Source organism: Chaetura pelagica, unplaced genomic scaffold (genome assembly GCF_000747805.2).
Source record: "Chaetura pelagica isolate M959 unplaced genomic scaffold, ChaPel_1.0 scaffold85, whole genome shotgun sequence".
In the NCBI taxonomy this organism is placed as follows: domain Eukaryota; kingdom Metazoa; phylum Chordata; class Aves; order Apodiformes; family Apodidae; genus Chaetura; species Chaetura pelagica.
In genome coordinates this window covers 2,950,935-2,974,885 of record NW_009953505.1, presented here as the reverse complement: position 1 = coordinate 2,974,885, position 23,951 = coordinate 2,950,935, and the positions used below count along the sequence as shown (strand labels likewise).

The 23,951-nt window shown below is 37.0% G+C and overlaps 1 protein-coding gene across 1 annotated transcript in view; it reads left to right on the top strand.

Annotated features, from left to right (window-relative positions):
• Positions 1-354: 354 nt before the first annotated feature.
• CWF19L2 (CWF19-like 2, cell cycle control (S. pombe)) overlaps positions 355-23,951 on the top strand; it is a 62,657-nt gene continuing 39,060 nt past the window's right edge. Inside the window, exons 1-9 of the mRNA XM_009999387.1 lie at positions 355-459; positions 1,143-1,262; positions 2,515-2,622; positions 3,899-4,018; positions 6,026-6,119; positions 7,068-7,183; positions 7,960-8,672; positions 12,132-12,228; positions 15,079-15,168. Coding sequence (XP_009997689.1) covers positions 418-459; positions 1,143-1,262; positions 2,515-2,622; positions 3,899-4,018; positions 6,026-6,119; positions 7,068-7,183; positions 7,960-8,672; positions 12,132-12,228; positions 15,079-15,168 — 1,500 coding nt within the window. The 5' untranslated portion in view covers positions 355-417. The remainder of the gene's footprint in view (positions 460-1,142; positions 1,263-2,514; positions 2,623-3,898; positions 4,019-6,025; positions 6,120-7,067; positions 7,184-7,959; positions 8,673-12,131; positions 12,229-15,078; positions 15,169-23,951) is intronic.

Here is a 23,951-nt window from a genome sequence, read left to right as displayed (position 1 = left end):
TATCGTGTCACAAATCATGCCATTCATGAAGGTTGTAAGAACAGAAAGACTTCTCAGAATGAAGAACATAAGTTGAATGACTTTGCATCACTCTTATTTAGGATAATAGGATGAAATTGGTGCTAGAGGAGATGCAAAGCTGTAGCTTGAGAAAAGAGTGTGCATTACATGTTTTAGCTGAATTTGCCCTTTAACATGTACTCTAAAAGTATTTTTATTGCAGTCCCCTAAAAGGAAAAGTTCTCAGGCACAGTTCTTAACATTGAGTATGGTTCTGTCAAGAGTGGCTTACAATGTGTGTCTGTGAGTAAATGCTAATGAACTCCACCTGGTTATTTTTCTTCTTAGGCCAAAATTAGTTATGAAAAGGAGCAGAGACAGAAGCTGCTGAAGCATCTACGAGGTGAAGATACGTGGATGCTTGATGATGTGAATGAACGTGTGGAACAACTGGAAAAGGTAATAGAACTGTAAATTATTGAATTGCGTTGTTAGTTTTACAGGATTTTTGTATGAACAGGAGACTTTGAGGGATTTAAGATGATCTTTAAAAACCTCCCAATTTCTGAATTCTTTATGCTTTTTAAAGTGGAAATATTTTACTTACAAAGAAGAAAAGTTCCTGTAATTCCCTTCCAGCTTTACTTTCTACCAAGCGCAGAAGTGCAGGCATTGGCAGACAAGAGCAGTCCCATAGGAATAAATCTGGGGGATCCAAGGCTTTGTAGCAGTCCTGTTTGTAGTCATTCACAGGAGAAGCCTTACTGGAACCTCTGAATATTGCATTCTTCTAGTGTACAAATCTGTGCAGATATTTCAAGAAAGGACAGATGTGTATTGGTGATGCAGTGATTCCTTAGGAAATAGATTTTGCCAAAATAAATATAGTGTAAAAGATATTCTATGTGTAATTATAGTGCCTTAGTTCTGGTGGAAAAGAAAGACGGAAGAAAAGTTGATTATGCATCTGAAGCATATGCTCGATAGAAGAGAGAGAGAGAGAGTAGTAGTAGAAGTAAAATGTAGCCATGTCCAGCTATGTTTGTTTACCTTCAGTGTGGTTTGGTATGTAGATTGTGATTGTTTTTCTTGTATGTGGATGATTTGGTTACCTGATCTTATTTACAAACATGTACCTGTAGGAACATTCTGTTCAGAAAAAAAAGAAAAAGGACAAGCATTCAAAAAAAGCTAAGAAAGAAAAGAAGAAAAATAAAAAACAAAAATCTGAGAAGAAAGATGACTTACTTGATAGTTCTTCGGTAAGTAAAACACTTTAAAATGCTTCAAATTGTATTTTGAAAACCTTCACAATTTTATTCTGAGGGATTTACAGTTTTTCAGCAAAGAAATTGAAGAAAAAGAATTCTTTTAGGATAGAGTGGAAAAATTCATAGGTTCCCTGTAGCCAGTGGTAGATGGAAGAATGATGTGTCTAAAATTGTAAATACTTGACTTTGATTTTAAGCACCAGTTGCTGCTGCCTTTTTCTATAGGTGTTCAACCATGGGACTTCCCAACAACATGGGAGTTGTACCTGAGCCTGAAGGAAGGCTCAGATTTGTGCATTTGATTTTGTAAGCAGGTACCTTCACATGAAGGGGCACTCTAGCAGAGCAGTACAGATACTGCATTAGAAATCTGCTGCTTTCTGGCCACATGGTGTAAAATGTCCTCCCAGTATTTTGGTGCAAATCAGGTAGTACTGTCATTTAATTTTTTTTTTTTCTTTTCAGAGACTCTCTTTTATTGAGTGAAGCAGCATACAATGTAATGAGGTTTATTTTCCAGGGACTGATACAGAAAGTGAACTATGTTTTCCAGTGTGGGAAGTAACCTAAGCCATAATTGTCCCACATTTCCCATGGGAGTCATGAAAACCCCTCAGATAACATCAGTGAGCCCCAGGATACAGCATACTCCTGGCTGATATCTTTGATCTAAAGACTTTTATTCCCATGAGAGATTAATGTAAATAAGTGAACTCTGTTCAGTGGAGTTGTGTTTGCTTAAGTGTAACATCTCAGTACACTTCTTTGCAACTGCAAGTGTAGGAAGTTGGATATGGAAACAGGAGATTGCATGTACAGTACTTTATATTGTACTGTTACTGATTTTTTTTAAATGTAAAATGTACTTAGTAATGAATTTAGATTTTGTTTATTTTAAATTTTTTTTTGTAATTCCATAAAAATATTTGGTTTTGTTTTTTTCTGATAGTTTTAAATGTAGTGATGTTATGGTGATCAACCGCCAGTATGAACTAGTGTTACATACTGTCATGTGCTCATGAAGTACTGTGGAATGTTTTGATCATGAAGAAGCAATCTCTTAAGGGAATGTCAATATCCTATTTTTATTATCAGTACTTTAAAATAATAAAATATATTACTAGTACTTAGTAATCTGCATTAAATTTTATTTTCAATATACTTGGTAATTATTGCATTCTGTCGACAGACATTAGTATGTTAAGGTGTTATTATTATTCTTTACATTAAGCTCTGTTTTTAGGATTCTTCAGTTGAATGGGTTGAGGCAAATGTGTCACAGTCAGATAACACAGATAAGGCTTGGAAGGTCAACAAGCAATCAGATGCTGTGAAAGAGCCCTTCCTGCAGGTGAGCTGTCTGAGAACTACTGCTGGAGTAAATGCAGCATGTCCAAATGTGAAACGTGCTTAGGTTTCGTGACAATTCTTTCACAATGTGTTGAACAAAACCTATTTTACAGACAAATGCCTTTGCATAGCTGGGTAAATCTTACATTTCATTAATCGGAAGACTTTTCTACTTAATAGTTGCTTAGTATTTAACAAGGCTGCTATACTTAAAGCTGCCTAGCACCAGTTCCTTTCACTATGTTTTGCAGCTCTAGCAACTTAGCCTGATTTTCTTGAAGAAGTCAACTTAAGGATCTTGACTAGCGGTGTTATTTTTTCTGCCTAATTCGTTTTGCTATTCTACAGTGAATGGATTTTGCTTCTGTCGTGCTTAAACAGATAAAAGAAAGAAAGAAAGAAAGGTGTATGACTATTCAGCCACAATATCTGTGGCATTAGTGCTTCTTCCTAGGTGGATACTCTGCTCGGTAAGCAGTGTTTACTCTGGAACATTGAGTCATTCTGAAATGAACTGCTGTGATTTTAGTTATGTGAAGTGATGATCTTTTTATTTAGAATCCTATTTCACTCCTGATAAAAGTCCCTGTTTCTCATTCTGAATTTGTGCATTTTGTTAAGAGAAATAAAAAGGATCTTTGAATCATAGCTATCTTATTGGAAAAGTATGAAGTAATGAAATACAAGTCCTGCTTTTCTTGAGAGAGTAGTCCTTGCTTTTAAAATATAGTCCTCCTTTTTAAAATGTCCTTGGTCTGGCTTAGGTTTTGTAAATGCAATTTTCTTCTGATACTGTGGGTACAGTTGGCAGAATTTAGATGTGTAACTCTTTTATTTAAGGGTGCTATTAGTGCCTAGATATATAAGGTAGGCACTGTGCTCAGCAGTTGCAGATTTTGTATTCACTAGAAGAGATCAAGAGGCTATGAGGTCAGAACTGGCAATATGAAAATAAATTGATCTAGATGTACAGTGTTCATAATAATAAGCAAATAATAAGCAGTCTATACACTGTGTGTTTACCTAGTGTCTTAAATGGAACATGAAGATGTATTTCGAATTATAAAAAGACATGTTTGAGATTTGAGTAAGGAAATATTAAAAAACCTAAAGTTTGGCACTCTAAAAATAATAATTGCTTTTTACTGAATGTGTATTCATAAACCCTATACTGTTCATTGTAAGGAACATTTGTCAGTAGTTGTGCTGGTTTGATTTGTACCTAACCCATGTTTTTGTTGGAGATACGAACACTGATTCTTTCTTTTATTTTAAAGAGAGAAGAATGGATGAATTTAGACTTCATGTCATTGAAAACCACATCAGCAGCTGCTGTCAGAGGTGAAAGAGACAAAGAAAAAGTATTGGAACGACAGAAAGCTCAAGAACTTGAGCAGGTAGGAGGAATTAATATGCTAGCTTTTTTTTCTGCATATTACTAAACTTTGTGTGATGAATGAACTAGTTAATTGGTTCCAATATGCAAATCTTTGTCTAGTTTTTAAACTAATGCCAGGTGTGGTGTGAGATAGTGATTTTTTATTATTTTTTTTGTCCTGTTTGAGGCTGGAAGGGTTCATACAGCAGACTTATCTTGTGCAGAAAAGCCTTTATACTCTCTTCTAGGTAAGGAGAAAGCCAATTTTGCTGATACTAAGTTCTGTGATACTGAAGTGCTTCTGAGATGCTTTACTTGGTAACAGTGACAGGCTGTTGGTCTGTCTGCCTTCCCCAAGGTGTGTGTGAAAGGAGCACCAGGGCTGAGTGTGATAAAAGCTTACCTAAGTTTCTGTGTTAAAGCACAGGGTGCTGAGGCTTTTTATTTTCCTGAAGAAGTAATTCGGAGGAGTTGCTCTGCTTTTCATGCTGTAATTGTGCATAAACGCATGGATGGGTCAGGGTCCAGCTGTGGAAGGGGTTGCTGTCATTAAATTAGTTCTGTTTATGTACAGTTGCTGGCTATTTCATTTATTCATTCAGCTCCTTAAAAGCAGTGTAGCCTGATCTGAAAACACTTGCTGATCATTGTGTAATATTTACTTTTCTGCACATCTCCCACTAGGCCATTTGTTGCGCTTTGGTTTTCCAGTTATTTGTGTCGTGAGTAGGAACCAATTAACCTGGAGTGCTGTTCTTGTGTAGTATGCAGCACCTTGGTTGTTGTCTTTTGAGCAGGGATTAATCTTTTTGTTTTTTCCCCACATAACATTTTTTTTTCTGAACTATTGAAAGAGCATTTAATGAGAACATCCGAAGTCACCAGAATGTCAGCATCTATTATGTGATTAACAATTTATATATATGTCCTGGGAGGTCATATGATTTAGACTCTTCCACTTAACCACTTGCTCTCTGTGCAGGTTTATACTTTTGTGTTTTCTACACCAGAATGTCTGTCCTTTCTTGTACACATTGTTTTATGTATCAAACAGATGCATACAGCATGCTGCTGGTGGTGATGAGTTAATGATATGAGACAGAAGAATTAAAAATTTGGTCAGTGCTGGAATGGCTACTCAATTATTTTCTCCACTGGACTTCCTTGCCTTCCCAGAGAAGTCAGTTGACAAAATCATAGTAAGCGATCTAGTTTGAGAGTGAAAAGCGGTAACTCAATGTAAAAATAGGAACCCTCATAACAGCACTGCTTTAGATACAAGTGTGTATTGCTGCTACACTGGCAGTGAGTGAATCACAGAATTGTCATGGTTGGAAAGGACCTCTAAGATCACAGGCTCCAACCATCAACACAAAAAAACCCCACAGTCTCGTCCACTAGAGCATGCCCTGAAGTGCCACATCTACACTTTTCTTGAATGCTTCCAGGGATGGTGACTTAACCACCTCCTTGGGCAGGCTGTTCCAGTGCCTGACCACTCTTTCAGTATAGAAATCATTCCTGATTTCCAATCTAAACCCCCTCTGCTGCAACTTCAGGCCATTTCTTCTGGTCCTGTCGTTACTTACCTGGCAGAAGGAGGCAAACACCCACCTCCCTACAGCCTACTTTCGGGTAGTTGTAGAGGTCAATGAGGTGTCCCCTCAGCCTCCTTTTCTCCAAACTAAACATCCCCAGTTGTCTCAGCTGCTCTTCGTATGACTTGTTCTCTAGGCCCTTCACCAGCTTGGTAGCTCTCTGGACACTCTTCAGCACCTTAATGCCCTTCCTGTAGTGAGAGGCCCAGAAATGAACACAGTCAAACAGTAATACTGCTTCTGTGCCACGTGTGTGCCAGCTAAGCACATTTCAGAGCTTTGACTTGGAATGGCAAGGTATGTTATTTTGAGGTGTCTTTTAGATAGCATAGGTTATAAGTAAGCTGTTCCCACAAAAGAATCACAAAATTTGTCAAATATTCCAGGAAATACAAACTATACACACATTACAATTATTTCTGTTTTAGGCCATGCTGTCTGAGAGAGAACTCAATCCCTTTTGGAAAGATGGTGGTACAGGTTTGCCGCCAGAGAAGGATGAAGCAACTTCAGTTAAGAAAGGTAACGTCAACTTTTAGTAATAATCTTAAATTTCTGTTTCCAGTATCTGGTCTCTGTGTTGCTAACAAGTTACTGCTGATGTTGATTATAAAGTGATTATGAATAACGTGTAATAAAATTTGGGTGGAAATTCAGTAGTGAATGTTGGGATATCATAGTATGTTGTTTTGCAGAATTTCTCTTCACTGGTTTTTAATCTTGAGTGGTTTGACCTTCAATATCTTTAAAGAAATTCTCCATTTTGAACTAGTAAAAGGAAAGCATGATTTAATCAAGATAAGATAAATTATTGTCATCTCATTTGGTTCCTTTCATTCCATTACACACATTATAGTTTTAAATTATTTACTATGTGAGAAGGCTTCTTGTATTCTGTCAACAGGGAATAGTAGGGTCCTTGACTTTTCTTTGGGAACCTTTCCCTGTGAACAGTCTGTCATACACACCACTAGCCTCATGCCCACTTTAGGAGTCACAGAGATCAGCAACCTGTAAGAGGTGACAGGCATCAGTGAGTATGTGTCCCGAATGCTAAGACCTCTGCAACCTTCTCAAATGGAAAGCAGTGGGTTACTCATGAATTTTGAGAAGGGCAATACTCTTGTTTATATGTAAGGGGTGTGCCAAAGAATGGACTTAAAAAATGAAGACTATAAGAAGGTTCATTAATTTAACAAAACCCTCCACAACTTCTCATATGCCATTCCTGTCTTGGAAACTGCTTGTTGTGTTCTGTGGTAAAATGGAGAAGCTCAGTGGTATTACTGAGATATATCCAGCATTAACTTATAAAAACATGTATTATGACATTATTTCTGTTTTTCTTTTGAATTCCTTCCATTTTTACATTAAATTTAGGTGAAAGTTTAACACCACATACAGAATAAAGCTAAATTAGAATAACTACTGTGATATAAAACTACAATTTCCCCTTGTTTTCTACTTTAGGTACAGTGGTAGAAGATGCTGGATTAAGTTGGTTACGAAAATCATACCAAAGGATGAAGGAGCAGGCTGAGAGAGAGAAACGAAACATTGAGGAAATTGTAGCTGAGAGATATGGGGTAAGGATCTTCAATTTAATCTTTTTCATACTAAGAATCTTTCTCAAGAGAGTTCAACCACTCTGGCTGCTGAAATAGAGAATAGTGATTGAAACAAGATCCCTGCCTGATTTGTTTCAGTATGTCATGTTTTTTTTAAAAGCAAAAAATACAAACAACAAAAAAAGTAATCAGTGGCTTTTAATTCAGCTGAAAAGAGGGAAGAGGAACGGGCCACATGTTGCATAATTTCCTAATGGTTAGAGTGTTAGTCCAGAAGGCCAGAGACAGGAGTTCAAAGGGTGTTTCAAGCTAAATATTTTGAACCCACTCTGCTGTGTTTTTAAAAGTATAATTAGACTGTAAAATGGCTTAGTGGGAATGTCCATTGGTTCTACAGAAACTGAGCATCTAGTAAGCATTAATGCAAAGTTTGTGAGTAAGAAAGAGGAAGCTTTTCTCCCTAGCTCAAGACCCCATCTCTGGGTTGAGAGGAGGAGACAGTTCTAAGGCTCTGGTCCCTGTTCCCAGGAGTGCTTTAGCCCTTCAGAGCCATGGAATGAAAGTTAGAAGTAGTCCAAGAGACAGCATCAGAAGGCCTTCCCAACAGAACATCTTAAAACCAAAACTCTAAGTTTCCTTTTTTTGTACTAGTCTTCCTTTACACTTCATGGCTTGCCCCTTTGCTCAGTGACTGATTTTCAGAGGATGGTGCCTTTCTTGTGATACTTTGTAGGGAGATTCAGAATACCTCGTAATCTTAAAAGCAGTATGACTTTTTTTATTCTTTCTTACAGTCAATGGAAGCGTTTCAGTCACGGTTAGAAGAAGCTGAAAAATCTGCGCCCAGAAAAGAAAATTGTTATAGAAGTGAAAGATGGAAGAAAACTGACTATTCAGAAAGTGAGAAAGAGAAGAAAGAACGGTATATAAAAAAGGAGACACGAGATGAAGGTGATGGGAACAGGAACAAGTTTGGGAGCTATACTAGGGAGAAGTATGGCAAGGAATGGATGCAAGAAGACAAAGGTTACAAAAAAGGTATGTCAAGAGAAGACCGGGGACACAATAGCACAGACTCTGTATCCAAAGGCTTCAGCTCCAGAGCAGAGAAGAACTCTGATGAAAAACGAAGTCAGGAAAGGAGCTCATTGCTAAGCAACGTGAAACACAAATTTCTGAAGCCCTCTGAAGATGACTTACCATCTTGCAGTTCACCTAGAGACTACAAGTCACAGCAGTCCTCTTCCAAACTGCCGGATCCTAGCTCTTTGAGCAGCCTTTTCCAAAAACCTAGTGAGGATACTGCACTGTGGAATGAAACACACAGAGAAGATAAAAGTGAGAAATTAATGTCTGATAAAAAATCGTCAGGTACTAGGGAACAAATTGATGGCAATAGTTGGGAAAAAACTCCAGGAGATGAAAAAGAGAAGTCGCAACATGAGTACCCAAGCAATATCCCTGAGAAGAAACAAATCTTATCTGACAGTAAAACATCATGTTCTAGGTATCTTATAGACAACTTTTATTTGCTGTATTTTTCATGGCAAAATATGCTGGAAACTCTATCTTCTTTGTAACAGTATTAAATCTGATAATATCAGATGTCTTTAGTTAGGAGGAGGCTAGCCTCCCAACTAGGGCAGCTAAAGCAGACCACTGCAGATGTAATGAGCACTCCTAGTTGTCCTGTCTTCTCAGCATATTTGAGAATTGCTGATGATTATTTTCTCTTTCTTTCTAAGGCTAGTACACACTGCAGTAAAATTTGCCTCTTAGGCAAAAAAGTCCAAAACCCTGCAAAACAGTATCTTTACTGTTGTTGAATTTATAAACAATACCTTGAAACAAACTTGAAATGTTAGAAAATGCTGAAGTAATTAATACTTCATGAATAGGTCTGCCACCTGTAAGATGAACCCATGCTAAAGTACTAGCACATGAAAAATAGTAGAAGGTATTGATTAGAAAGGTTCATTTTCTGTGGAAAAGATCAATAGGAGTGGGAAGGGAAACGCAAACTATATGCTGTAGGAATTTCAGTTGACTTGCTTTAGTGAAGGAGAGTAGTAAGGAGAGGTGGTCAGATAATAACTTGATCTTTTATTCTACTCTAGGCCACCTTTTCTCCAGTATTACCAGCTTGACTGGTTCTTCCAGTGATAGGAATTATTTGGTTATTACTGTGCATGCTTTCCTTCATATCTTCCTGGTAGTAGATACACAGGTTCAAAAGTCTTTTAGGCTCAGGTTGGAATTATTTGATTGCTTGGGAAAGCTGGACAAGTAAATATTCTTGGTCAAAGCATGTAAGAAGGATAATCTGATTCAATTAGAAACAGCATTTGATGAAATATTCTGTGTAATTCCTTCTTTCTTATACGTTTATGTATATAAACCTTCTTATAGCAGGGTTATGAATGTACTTTTAATGTTTAATTGCTTGATTCTAATAATAAGGCAATACCTTAAAAGTATTTGTTATTTATAACTGTTCCTGAGTGTAGCTCTTGGAGATACCTCACTGTCTATTTTCCAAGAAAAATGGTACATTAAATGAGTACGGCAGGAATAACCAGAAGCAGGCAGCTTAGTCTACAGAATTCTTTATCATGTATTGGTTGGGTATTTTTTCCAGATTTTGCTTGCTAGATTTTCTACTTTGATAGAATCCAGTGAAATTTACTTTTTCTTTGATATTGGGAAGATAAATTGTTTGCATGATGTTCACTTAATCTAATTAATGTATTTGTGTTTGTTTATTTTAAAAAGCTTGAGTTTAAATACACATCATGGCAGGAGTAGTTTGCAATCCTGGCATGAGTAGTTTGTATGCACTATGAAAAGTCCCTCAGAAGTGTTTGCCATGTCTTATTTTATTGCTTCTTTTGGTGTTTAGCTAGGTGTTATTTTGCTGGAAAATGAGAAATAAATATTTGTATGTATGGTATGTTAACCTCATCAAGCAACTAAGAGAGTACCCAGCTGCTTGCTGATTCCCATTCCTGCAGAGGGAATCAGAAGAGCAAAAATAATTCATTTATTATGATAGAAAAGATTTTTTTTTCCTCACAGATGAGAACTAAGCTTAGAAACTATTTAGTTGATATTTTCTCTTGCATGTGTTTTCTGTTTTAGTACTGTTAAACCTGATCGTGATATTTTAATTCTATTTCTTAGCCAGTACAATTACTGAGATAATTTAGTAGCATGGTGGACATTACTTGGGCTTGGAAAAACATACAGGGTTCTCTTATTTCCAAGTTCCTTTAAGCTGATGCTTAACTCCTAAGCTTCTGTATATTTAAGATAGTGATGACATGCCTTCCTGTTTCCTTCAGTGTGAATTTTTTTTTTTTTAGAGGTGTTTGGGTTTGGTTTTTTTTTTTAGAGTGTTTTTGAAAATTTTGGCTCTTGGAACAGTTCAAGTTTGGATATATGGGGTAGTTATCTGTTTGGAATAATTTATATGCTTCTTCTTCCTGAAGTTTTAAGTCTTGTAATACTTGTTCTCTTTCAGTGGGTTCAGTCAGTCACAAAAAGTAAATCTTCATTGATGTGAAGGCTTGGATTAAGAGGTGTTGCTGGGTCAGTTCCTCATCTCTCACGCTGACAATGTACCTTTTAAGTTTTATCCCTTCTGTAACACTGAGGGAGTTTCTTCAGCCTATAAATCAAAGTGTTTTGGACAGTTATGATACAAATTAATTAAAAGTGCTGATTGGATATCCAAGGGATCTCCCCAGAGGAAAAGGCCATCCACCTAGTGTTTGCTGAAAATCACAATTAAAATGTGACTGCTTCAGAGTTTAATTTGAGACAAGATAAAAAACAAAACAATGTCTCTAATCTCAAAAAGTTCAGAAGATGATTCAAGCACTAATGCCACTTAAAAAGCCCATGTATTGAAATAATAAACATCTCTTGATCCCTTTACTGAAATAGTCTGCCTTGTTCTGAAAAAGTGAGAATTTAATCTTTGAAAGTTCTACTTCAGATTAAATTAATGTAAATGTTTCTGCTGCGTTTTTGGGCTTTGGTTTGGGCATATAAAAGTAAATTTGGTAATTACCTCAGGGCTGGTGAGATCTGGCAGTTAAAAATTACACCATCTTTAAAGTTCTCCTGTTTTTCAAATTCAGCAGGGTTTAACCATATTGAGTAGTGACTGAATTCTCTTCCTGGTAATAGCAGGGACCAATATCATAATTGTATTCCTATGTCACTTGTGTTAGATATTTTACTGGCAGAGTTAGTTGGTTTTAGGCTTTCCCAGACTTAGAGGAAAAGAGCCAAACTTGTTTGGTGCTTCTTTGCAATAAGAGACCTTATGTATTACTATAAGAACACATACACTGACCTTTTAATACTAGAGTTAAGATACAAAACTACTTAGTACTAGCTGTAGCTTCTCAAAGGAGACTTCATATTTTTAAAATGGTACTAATTAATTTTCCATGGAATCTATACCATATGGGACATAACATCTTTAGAAGCAAAGATTGTACCGTGAGCAGGTGAATATGAGCATATTCAAGAGATGCAGGGCCACTAGATGTACAGGAGAGCAACTGAGAAATAGATGATTTTGCTGGAGCTGAGAAATAGAAGAAGAAAGGACAGGTACAGAGTGGGTTTAAATTACTCTTTCTGCTCAGCTTTTCCTTTTTTTCTGCTTATGCCTGCCACTGGCTCTTGATTTTTTCATGCTGAGAAAGTTTTCATAGTACTTTTGATTTTAATTGATTTAAAAAGTAAAAGGAAACATACCTCATAAAAAATTAATTCAAGCTTTTTGGTTTCGGAGTCTTTGGCAACTTCTGACTGCAATATATTTTTGTAGTATATTATCAGTTATTTTGACAATAGAAGCATATGTACCAGTACACTAGGCATCTAATACTTGATTGTATAGGTGAATACTACACTGTTTTTCTATGGGTTTAATGCTACTGGTGTTTTACAGACATGAATCAAAGGATGAGCCGCCTCGGGTCCTTAGTGAAGAGGAGATGAACAGACTGGGAGCAAGGATTGTGAAAGCTGAACTCATGGGAGACATGGTAATGTCTTTGAGAAACTGTCAATGATTTACTGCCATTCTTTAAAGCTCACAATGATTTAGTTTAAAAAGAAAAAAAGGTATTGATTCAAGCAAATAAAGTTAGGCAAAGTTCAATCAGGTAGGATTTGAATATACTGCTTTTACTGTAACTTCTGCTTCAAATGCAGTTGTTCACAGGCTATAATAGATTATTCAGGTCCCCAGGTTCTGTAGGCAAGGCAACATATCGAAAAGCAGTTTTTCTCTGCCTTTTTACAGAATTTAATGTCTTTTTTTTTAAGCAATAGCAGGTGAAATCTATGAAGTTCCCCATCTGTGTTACATGGTAGACAGTATATGGAGCTTTTATTATTTCATCCACTTTGTCACAGGTAGATGCTTGTGGTCCATAGCTCTGCCATATAACCACAGTTATTCATTAAGATATGGAAATATAAAACTGAAAGGAACCACACAGGCCATTGCATCCAGCTCTGCAATGAGCACACCTGTGTAATGCTTTGTGCTCAGTTCCACAGCATGTCTGCCCTGAGGGAGGCTGGGTCCATGGAGCTGAGATAAACAGCTGCGTGTTTACCTTTGGTTTAGGAGGCTTGTTTCAGACAGCAGCCTGAAGGATCAAAAATTTCACTCACTCAGAATCCCCTAAATTCTGGAAGGATATAGTTTTTTTTTGTTACCTTAATTATTGTAGTGATTTGATTGCATTCAGTAGTACTGCCTGGAAGTTTCAATTGTAACAGGGTCATAGTCGGTTTTTAAGGTATGTTTTACAAGTGCTTGCTTTGAATACCTGCTCTTAAGGAAGTATTGATTTTTTTTTGATGGATATAATAAAATAACTTTTATAGTTCTGACTGCTATCACTATAGGCTCTCGTGTTTTCTTTTAACTGCTAAGTTTTAGTGCATCTGTTTACCTTGGCTGTTGTGACAGTTGCACCAAAATCTCCATCACTAAGAGGTTTAAATAAGCCAACTTCAAGTGCCAAATTAATATTTCCTGAGAGGCAATGATTCTTTGATTTGTGGGAATTTTTAGGATATTTGGCATATGAATTTATTGTAGGACATAGTATAGATCTTTGTCAAAGCAACTATCACACTATCACATAATTTAGATTTTGTTAGGAGAAAGTGTCCTTTTTATAAATATTTCCTTTTCAAACTGTTTTTATATTATGGATTATTTTTTTCACAGACTTTAGACACAAATTTGTGTATATAACTTTAGAAAATTTGAACAAATACAACTTTTCTAGAAAACCTGCCCTTTTGAAATCTTATCAGCTTCAGAAGTGACTGAAAAGTAAGGTGAAGCAGTGGATTTACTACTAAGATATAATAAGTGTTAATAATTTAGATGCCTCCATGTTTTAATCTAGTTTTAATCTAATTTTCCTACTTAATGCACAAAAAATACACTAGTGAGGAAAAAAATATGTTTATAAAAGTAATTGTATAATATGTTTATGAGGGACTGGTGTTAGTCACTTTTATTTTAAGACATTTTTCTACACGGGAAAATGATTAACGCTATCTAGCACTAGTTGCTCTTAAGTACTGGTGAGGGGAATGTTTTCTAAAGATTTTTTTTTTTCCTACTGTTCAGCTTCAGTAGCAGCATACAAAGAAAAGCTTAGGCACAAGTGTGGATTTTTTTCTTTTCAACCTGACAGCAACTGCATAAGAGTAATCTGAATAAAAATATACAAGTATTCTATGAAGAGTGTGATTCTTTTACTATTCTACCATTTTGTTTTGACCAAAATCATATAGCAGCAGCCAACATCACAATTTTACTGTTAATTATACATATACATTTTTCTAGCTATGCACTGTGAATTAGCCTAGTTAAAACACAAAAACAAAACACAAAGACAGTATAAATAGTAAAATAATCTTGGCCTTGTTGCTCTTCAGATGTTTTTTTTCATGGACTTTCTCTGATCAGACTGAAAATGCAGCTTGTTCAAAGATGTTTATCCACGCACACGAGACCAGATACTTATGTCACAGCACATCCTGGAGGCAGGAGCCATGGTTGACCATGTGGGACAAAGGAATTCTGAACCTGTTTTTGTTACTGATTTGCTGCCTGGTGTTGATCACATGACTTAATTTTGGGGCAACATATGATTGTTGGAGTCCAATCAATGAAACTGGCAGAGTGGTCAGAGTATAAATGGTTGTATTTCTTATAGGTTGATAGGTGGTCACCTGGCAATTCTTAGTAAAACAAGTTTATTGTTAAATGCTTGTATTTATTTAATAAAAGGATCAATGAGAGGGCAGGAGCATAAAAAACAATTTATACAAGACTGTAAACAGTTCTGATTTTCCACTTCTTGCCCATTTTCATAACCAAAGTAAGGCCTTAAGTTCCAAAGTTGGACATCTGGTATAGAGAGCTGTGAAACTGCATAGCAAAAGTGTGTAAGAGATATTTCCCTAGACCCACTGTGTGCATATGTGTATGTATGTGCCTATACATGGAAAGGTTATACACTTGATGTGTTCAGGTTTCCTTATTTAGCTTCCTGTACATAAAGTGTCATCTATATCTGCTTAGCTACACAAAACATTTATTAGTATAATTGAATAATGCTTCAGTATAATTTTTCTGGTGTTTTTATGACAGTATATGTTTCTGTACTTCAGATACCCTTTTTGGAACATAATTTTAATTTTAGCTCCATTAAAGAATTTTGTGAATGCTATTGACATGTTTAGCCTTTTGTGTCATTAGATTAAAAAAAAATATGAAAAAATTGAATGAATATTTGATATAAAAGTCTATAAAAGTTTTAAATGGCTAAACTAATGGAGTACTACCTTTTTCTTTGAAGGAGTTAGCTTCAAAACTTCAAGCAGAACTGGAGAGCGCACGGAAACTGAGGGAGTCTCAAGGGCAGATTCCAGCTAAGTCTGACAGAGAGGTAAGGGGAAAATGTTCTTTTCTTTGTGGTAACACAGTGATGTAATACAGGTAGCAGCTGAATTGCAGAGAATATGGAATGTACTGAGGAAAACCACCTTAAATGAGTTACTGTTTAAATTGTGCTCTTTGGTTGTAAACAAAACTTCTTCTGTTTTACTTCAGCAACTTCCATTGGATTTTTTTACTGGTAGTATTTTTCAGCAATTATATACATCTTCTTTGAAAAATAAAACCTGTGTGTCATGCTGTTGACTGTTTGCCCAGGAGGCCTAGCGCTTGTATGCGGAACCTAGGCTGTCTTGCCTTTCAAGCTCTGCAGTGACTAACATAGCATCAGAACAGGTGATCTGCATCTTGCTGAGCTTGCTAGGATTTGGTGCTGGCTGTTAACATAACTCTGATGTCTCCTTGAAGAAGCTGGCTTTTCCAATCTTGTTCTTTCTAAAAGGTGATATTCAAGCAATCTGTAATAATCTCCTTCCAAATCAACTTTGACAGGAAACAGAGTCAGTGTCCTCATTTATGAGCTCTGTCCTCATGATGGAGAGGAGACTTTTAGGTGGAAACTGATGTTCTTCTCCAATTGGACCCCAATTCCACAGTGAAACTTCAGCTGCAAGTCAGTTGAGTTTGAAAAGCCACTAATACCTTTCTTTAAAAGACTTCATCTCAGACTTCATACGTTTACTAGTATTTCTCCAGTCTTCAGAAGACAAATGGAACTGGAATTTACTGTGTGGCCTCTTGCTGACTACAGGGTAACAATTGTATTCTGTGATTCTGTATTAAAGTATAAAGTTTGGGTCCTTGAATTCACAAGGATTTAAGATTGCAAAAGCTCTGTGTAGGTTGACAGTTGGCAGTGCAATTCTTAGGTGTGTTTTTCATGTGTATACAAAAAAAGCAAAGCTGAATAAAGCAGTTTGGAGTTGTGTAATTATACAGGAAAAAAACTCCATTCAGATTTTAAAATTGGAAAGTACAGAGTGTGCTGTGGCCCTTGGAAACATAGATAAAGACCTGATCCTTAGAAACTTAGTCTTGACCAACAATTTTGATCAGCCTTAGTCTTAACCATAGTCTGATTTTTATTGTAATTTTTAATTAAAGGATTTTTAAAACTAACAGCATATAGTCATTGCAGAAGCTTCAACTGTAAATGCTACTTCAATCTTCAGAAAGGGAAAATAATTTAAAAAAACCCAAAACGCAATTGAAAACATGTTTAGCACAAGGCGTCTTCCTAGCTGTCTTCATCCTGAGGGCAATTGATCTTGCAGCTTGTGCTTTTACCAGGTGATAGGCTGCTCTGCAATAGGGACATTCTTCCGTACGTGTGGGAACACCAAGCTCAGTGATGTAAGAATTTGGGAATTCAGAAGGATAAACTGACAAAGAAGAAATACTGTGTAATCTTCTGGCCTGCCATGGGATCTAATCTATCTCTGGACTAGCATCTGAAAAATGCATCAGTAATCCAGAAGAGCCTTGCTGAAAAAGAAGGGTGTATTATAGGCTTGGCTAGATGGATATACTGTCTGGCTCTTCTAAAGCCTCAAGAGGATTAGTTTAGTCGCTTCTGTTAGTGAATATGCTATAAGATAGCTATGATTTTTCTTCTGTCTATTGTGTGCCTACCCATATTCAGTTTCCCAGTCTTGTGTTTGTATATACTCAGACTTGGTCTGGGGACTTACAAGGTCCACTCCTTGTCCTGAATTCCCTTTAAGCATGGAGGAAAAAGTTGTGAATACCCCTAGTCTGCCTCTCTTCCTCTACCATGGGAACTTGACTAAGCCCCATTTACCACTTCAGTGTTGTAATTGATACAAGCTTTTTTGGAAGATTGATGGACTTTTAAAACAAGGTTCTTTTCCCTCTGAAGTATCTTGGTTGCAAAATGCCTATCCTTGTGACATCCATGTTGGCTTTCTTTGAACCTCAGGATCAGCTTCTTACGTAATTCCAGATGTAGGAGATTGATCTGTTATTATTACTATTATTATTATTATTATTTATGTCTATTCATCTCAGAATGCCTTTTTTTTTTTGGTGTTAGAGTCCATCTGTCTTGCAGAAACAATCTTTAATTTGTGTGAGCCAGGAATGTTGACAGTCTTGTGGTGGACTTTGCGTGGTTTGCCAATGCAAGTAGTTCCTTGCAGGTACAACACAGCTGACAGCTGTGACTCTGCAAATGGTTGGTTTTTGAACTGCATCATGCCAGAACAGCATCAATCTCTTTATAACTTGCTCTAAAGTTGCTCGTGTAAGTTGACAGATTCCCCAAAACACAGTAAAAACCTTGAAGTTTACTTGAAGTCACTCAGGTTTTAATTACTGCCAAGACCTGCATTCCAGAGAGTGAAGGTCTTCCTACACATTTTACAGGCTTGTCTGTCTTGTCTTCATGAATATGCCTTGCCTGTGCCTGTTTCATAGAATCAAGGAATCACGGAATTATTTGAGTTGGAAGGGACCTCTAGTGATTATCTAGTCCAACTCCCCTGCTAAAGCTGGATCCCCTAGAGCACTTTACTCAGGACTGCATCCAGGTGGGTCTTGAATATCTCCAGAGAAGGGGACTCCTCAGCCTCCCTGGGCAGCCTGTTCCAGTGCTCTGTCACCCTCATTGTATAGACGTTTTTACTCATATTTAAGTGGAACTTTCCATGTTCCAGCTTGTGCCCATTGCCCCTCTTCCTGTCAAGTAATTCCTGGGAATTACTGAAAAGAATCTGGCTCCATCCTCCCTGCACCCACCCTTTAGATATTTATAGGCATTGATAAGGTCTCCCCTCAGCCTTCTCTTCATGGCTACTTCAAGCCTGCAGTATATGGCTCTTGAGTATGACCAGTCCAGCAAAGCTGACAGTTGTTATGTACTAAGTCCTGTCCCTGTGATAGTTACCAGAGCAGTCTTAACTGGTTTTGCAGCTTCAAGCTGATATTGTACTTTTGGGGTGCAGGCAGAATGAGTTGTGTACTCCTGTGTAGCAAGGGCCAACTATGTGAGCTCTGTCCTCATGATGGAGAGGAGACTTTTAGGTGGAAACTGATGTTCTTCTCCAATTGGACCCCAATTCCACAGTGAAACTTCAGCTGCAAGTCAGTTGAGTTTAAAAAGCCACTAATACCTTTCTTTAAAAGACTTCATCTCAGACTTCATACGTTTACTAGTATTTCTCCAGTCTTCAGAAGACAAATGGAACTGGAATTTACTGTGTGGCCTCTTGCTGACTACAGGGTAACAATTGTATTCTGTGATTCTGTATTAAAGTATAAAGTTTGGGTCCTTGAATTCACAAGGATTTAAGATTGCAAAAGCTCTGTGTAGGTTGACAGTTGGCAGTGCAATTCTTAGGTGTGTTTTTCATGTGTATACAAAAAAAGCAAAGCTGAATAAAGCAGTTTGGAGTTGTGTAATTATACAGGAAAAAAACTCCATTCAGATTTTAAAATTGGAAAGTACAGAGTGTGCTGTGGCCCTTGGAAACATAGATAAAGACCTGATCCTTAGAAACTTAGTCTTGACCAACAATTTTGATCAGCCTTAGTCTTAACCATAGTCTGATTTTTATTGTAATTTTTAATTAAAGGATTTTTAAAACTAACAGCATATAGTCATTGCAGAAGCTTCAACTGTAAATGCTACTTCAATCTTCAGAAAGGGAAAATAATTTAAAAAAACCCAAAACGCAATTGAAAACATGTTTAGCACAAGGCGTCTTCCTAGCTGTCTTCATCCTGAGGGCAATTGATCTTGCAGCTTGTGCTTTTACCAGGTGATAGGCTGCTCTGCAATAGGGACATTCTTCCGTACGTGTGGGAACACCAAGCTCAGTGATGTAAGAATTTGGGAATTCAGAAGGATAAACTGACAAAGAAGAAATACTGTGTAATCTTCTGGCCTGCCATGGGATCTAATCTATCTCTGGACTAGCATCTGAAAAATGCATCAGTAATCCAGAAGAGCCTTGCTGAAAAAGAAGGGTGTATTATAGGCTTGGCTAGATGGATATACTGTCTGGCTCTTCTAAAGCCTCAAGAGGATTAGTTTAGTCGCTTCTGTTAGTGAATATGCTATAAGATAGCTATGATTTTTCTTCTGTCTATTGTGTGCCTACCCATATTCAGTTTCCCAGTCTTGTGTTTGTATATACTCAGACTTGGTCTGGGGACTTACAAGGTCCACTCCTTGTCCTGAATTCCCTTTAAGCATGGAGGAAAAAGTTGTGAATACCCCTAGTCTGCCTCTCTTCCTCTACCATGGGAACTTGACTAAGCCCCATTTACCACTTCAGTGTTGTAATTGATACAAGCTTTTTTGGAAGATTGATGGACTTTTAAAACAAGGTTCTTTTCCCTCTGAAGTATCTTGGTTGCAAAATGCCTATCCTTGTGACATCCATGTTGGCTTTCTTTGAACCTCAGGATCAGCTTCTTACGTAATTCCAGATGTAGGAGATTGATCTGTTATTATTACTATTATTATTATTATTATTTATGTCTATTCATCTCAGAATGCCTTTTTTTTTTTGGTGTTAGAGTCCATCTGTCTTGCAGAAACAATCTTTAATTTGTGTGAGCCAGGAATGTTGACAGTCTTGTGGTGGACTTTGCGTGGTTTGCCAATGCAAGTAGTTCCTTGCAGGTACAACACAGCTGACAGCTGTGACTCTGCAAATGGTTGGTTTTTGAACTGCATCATGCCAGAACAGCATCAATCTCTTTATAACTTGCTCTAAAGTTGCTCGTGTAAGTTGACAGATTCCCCAAAACACAGTAAAAACCTTGAAGTTTACTTGAAGTCACCCAGGTTTTAATTACTGCCAAGACCTGCATTCCAGAGAGTGAAGGTCTTCCTACACATTTTACAGGCTTGTCTGTCTTGTCTTCATGAATATGCCTTGCCTGTGCCTGTTTCATAGAATCAAGGAATCACGGAATTATTTGAGTTGGAAGGGACCTCTAGTGATTATCTAGTCCAACTCCCCTGCTAAAGCTGGATCCCCTAGAGCACTTTACTCAGGACTGCATCCAGGTGGGTCTTGAATATCTCCAGAGAAGGGGACTCCTCAGCCTCCCTGGGCAGCCTGTTCCAGTGCTCTGTCACCCTCATTGTATAGACGTTTTTACTCATATTTAAGTGGAACTTTCCATGTTCCAGCTTGTGCCCATTGCCCCTCTTCCTGTCAAGTAATTCCTGGGAATTACTGAAAAGAATCTGGCTCCATCCTCCCTGCACCCACCCTTTAGATATTTATAGGCATTGATAAGGTCTCCCCTCAGCCTTCTCTTCATGGCTACTTCAAGCCTGCAGTATATGGCTCTTGAGTATGACCAGTCCAGCAAAGCTGACAGTTGTTATGTACTAAGTCCTGTCCCTGTGATAGTTACCAGAGCAGTCTTAACTGGTTTTGCAGCTTCAAGCTGATATTGTACTTTTGGGGTGCAGGCAGAATGAGTTGTGTACTCCTGTGTAGCAAGGGCCAACTATGTCACATTGTGTTAACAACCCAAACGTTCAAAAACCACCTCGTAACTCAAGAGAGGCTGATTTATGAAGGTGTTCTGATACTGTATTAATCAGTCTTTCTATAACGTTAACCACCAAAGTGACAGCCTCAGTTCAGCCAACTGTGTACTAGGTACAGTTTTCCAAATAGATGTGCCAATGATCCCAAAGTTTGCTAGCTTTACCTCTGCTACCAATAACAAACATCAAACATTTTGTTTCAGGCCATCTGTCTCTGGTGCCTTGGAGCAGCATGGCCAGTGTCATGCTGAAAGTTCCCGAAATACGGGTTTTGCCTCATTTTCACTTCTGTTGCAAGAACTGGGGAGACAGGTCAGGAAGCAGTGAAGGCAATTCTGAATGCGTCTCCCTAGGAATGTTATTTTCTTCTTGATTAATTGAACATGGATCAATTTCCCAATTCAGTTCACTGTGTGACTGAAAGAAAACTTGTGCTAGTATAAGGGGCTGCGCATGGGGGCTGGGATTTGTACAGCAGATGGGATCAATTCTTTTGACAGCAGGGCTGGTTTATTCTGCTTTAAAGTAAACTACAGACTGAAAGGACTGTGGAGTGGTAGGTTAACTCCTGGTTTTATTGATTTGTTTGTAGCTGAGGATGGAGGCAAACCTAGCTTTTATAGTTCATTTGATTTAGACAATAATTCTATCCTGAGCAACCCCAAAACCTGTGATTTTAAAGTACAATTTTCAAAGACTGAGGTTTGGTATTTAAAATCCTCACATTTGTCAGCTGCTGCATTTCACCAAGTATACAGATCCTGGTAAGACCATTTCTTTTCTAGTTTTTCTTTTGGTCAAAGTCATCAATATGGCTGCTTTTATGCTTTAATCCACATGTAGAAGGTGTTCTTTCACATAAATAATTTATGATGTGCGTTACTTCTGTGCTTTGCCTTTTCAATTTTTTTTTTTCAAGTTTTTCACCATTTTTATATACTTCTGTCAATATGGTCCCTGCATAAGAATGAGAGTCAAATCTGCTAAATGAAACCCAGTTTGCTTTTGTGTTGCTACAGATTAATTCCGCTTGTGTTTTTTAATCAGGAAACCTATATTGACATGACACAAAATTAGGTAAATCTAGACTCAGTTGATGGTGGTGGATGAATGTAGTGTGAGTGTATCCATCTTTTCAACAGTTTTCAATTCCAAATGAAGTATGACCTATAAGAAAAAACTTTATCAGTGCTAAGCCTGTTTACTGGCTGCCATGGCACTTAATCGGTATGCAGGAGACAGAGGGTAGTCTCTGCTGAGCCATTGCTAGAGACAGTTCTTAATAATGATGAATTGTGTGTAAAATACAAAATCAATACAGAATTGAATTAGGGGTACAAGGTGGTACTTTAAACAGAATAACGTGGTAGAGGATAAACTATCATAGAGCATTTAAAAAAAGAGTAAAGCTCTGAAAAAGTAGAGAGAAACAAATACAGGCTTTTCTGTCATGCATTTGAGAAATTTTAAGGAAAACATAAGTGATTTCAGCATAGCAATTCTTCCTTTGAATAACTGAATATTTTATGGCAGTCAGTCAGCCTTCAGTGTATAATTAAAGCATAAGGAATAAAACAGGGATTGAGGTAGATATACAGATACACACGCAAAATACATAGAAAGATATATATGTATTCCATGAGATATATAAATATTTCTCAAGTTACAGCAAAAAGTTTGGAAGAAATCTGCTATGGTTTTTCTGATGAAGAGTATGTAATGCTTCTGAGAAGACTCTTAGGCATGGAAGATATCTATAGAGCAGTAGTCTTCAATTTGGCAGGCACTAGGTTTCACTTCACAGTAGGTATTTGACTGACATGATCCTGCATTACAGGAGAAAACGTTTTCTAGGCTGTTTGTCTCTGTAACAGTAACACCATATTCCATTGCTTGTGCATCTCAGATGGAAAAGGTTTATGATGCAAGGAAAAGCTAATTTAGCTAGTTTTATGTTATATCTAGGTCTTGTCTTCTAGTGAAGACCTTCATAATATCAACACCTTCACATACTTCAAATTCTGCTTTTTAAATGTATTTATTCTTCATGAGTATAATAAGGATGATTAGGTTTTTGGCACCTCATTTTACAAGCTACATCTGAACACAAATTTTGATGTATTGAAGGTCTGATATTTAATTTGGATTCCCAAGATGCATTAGAGTCTAGACAGAGAAATCTAGGGAGCCTAGTTCGGTAAAAATGGTTTGGTGGTTTTTGTTTTTTTTTTTGAGAATTAACCATATTTCCAAAAGGAAACTAAATACAACAGCTTGTGTTATAGCTCAGATCCTGTTTATAATAAAATACCTTTGTTTTGCATACCATTACATGTCGTTCTGCTGTAAGAGAGACAGGATGGAACATCTGGGATCTTTATCCAGACAAATTATTTGCATCACAGTTATTTTCCCAAGACAAGTAAAGCTCATGACATTAGGAATAGCTGTAAGTAATTAGTTATGGAACAAACTGAAATAATATTTTATTGGTTTCAATAATGATAATAGGGGAAAAATGAGATTATTTATTTTTCATGTTTTCGAGATTGACCTTGTCAAAAATAGCTTAAAAATGACAGTGATTCCTTGGAAAAAAAGCCAGTTACCTAAAAGTAATGTGATATGTTTATGTGTGTGTTCATATGTGTGTGCCTATACATACATAAAATTTAGATAGTGGTTAATACTTTGAAATAAGAGGTGAAAGAGAAAAAGAAAAATAATTGGTACTTCTGATACATTTGGCTGTTGTTTTTTCTTGAAAAAACTCCAAAACCAACAGCAAACAAAACCTCTCCAAATCATCCTGAAAATTAACATGAAAAATTGCAGGTGTGCCAGCACGTTTAATTTGAGGTTTGGGAGCTGAGACTATAAACACAGTTATTTATCTGCAATAAAAATACCTGGTTGTCAAAATTCACCTGTAATACATTTTAATAACAGATGGATGAGTGACATACCCAATTCACAACTTAAATACAATTGTATTAATGCTTTTAGAGTTAAGATGTGAAGAGTAATTAAAAAAAAAATATTTATAATTGCTTCTCAGAAAAAAATATCTGAGAGACATATAGAATAGCCTGGAATGCAGGGGTTTAATGATCCTCACTAAGTGCGCATTAAAAATCTGTGATTTCATTTGGAACTTCAGATGGTGGGGAGATGCAGCAGCAGCTGGCTCTTGGCCTGTTTGCTCTCAGATGTTTTCAATTAATCATTAATTGCCAATTCCT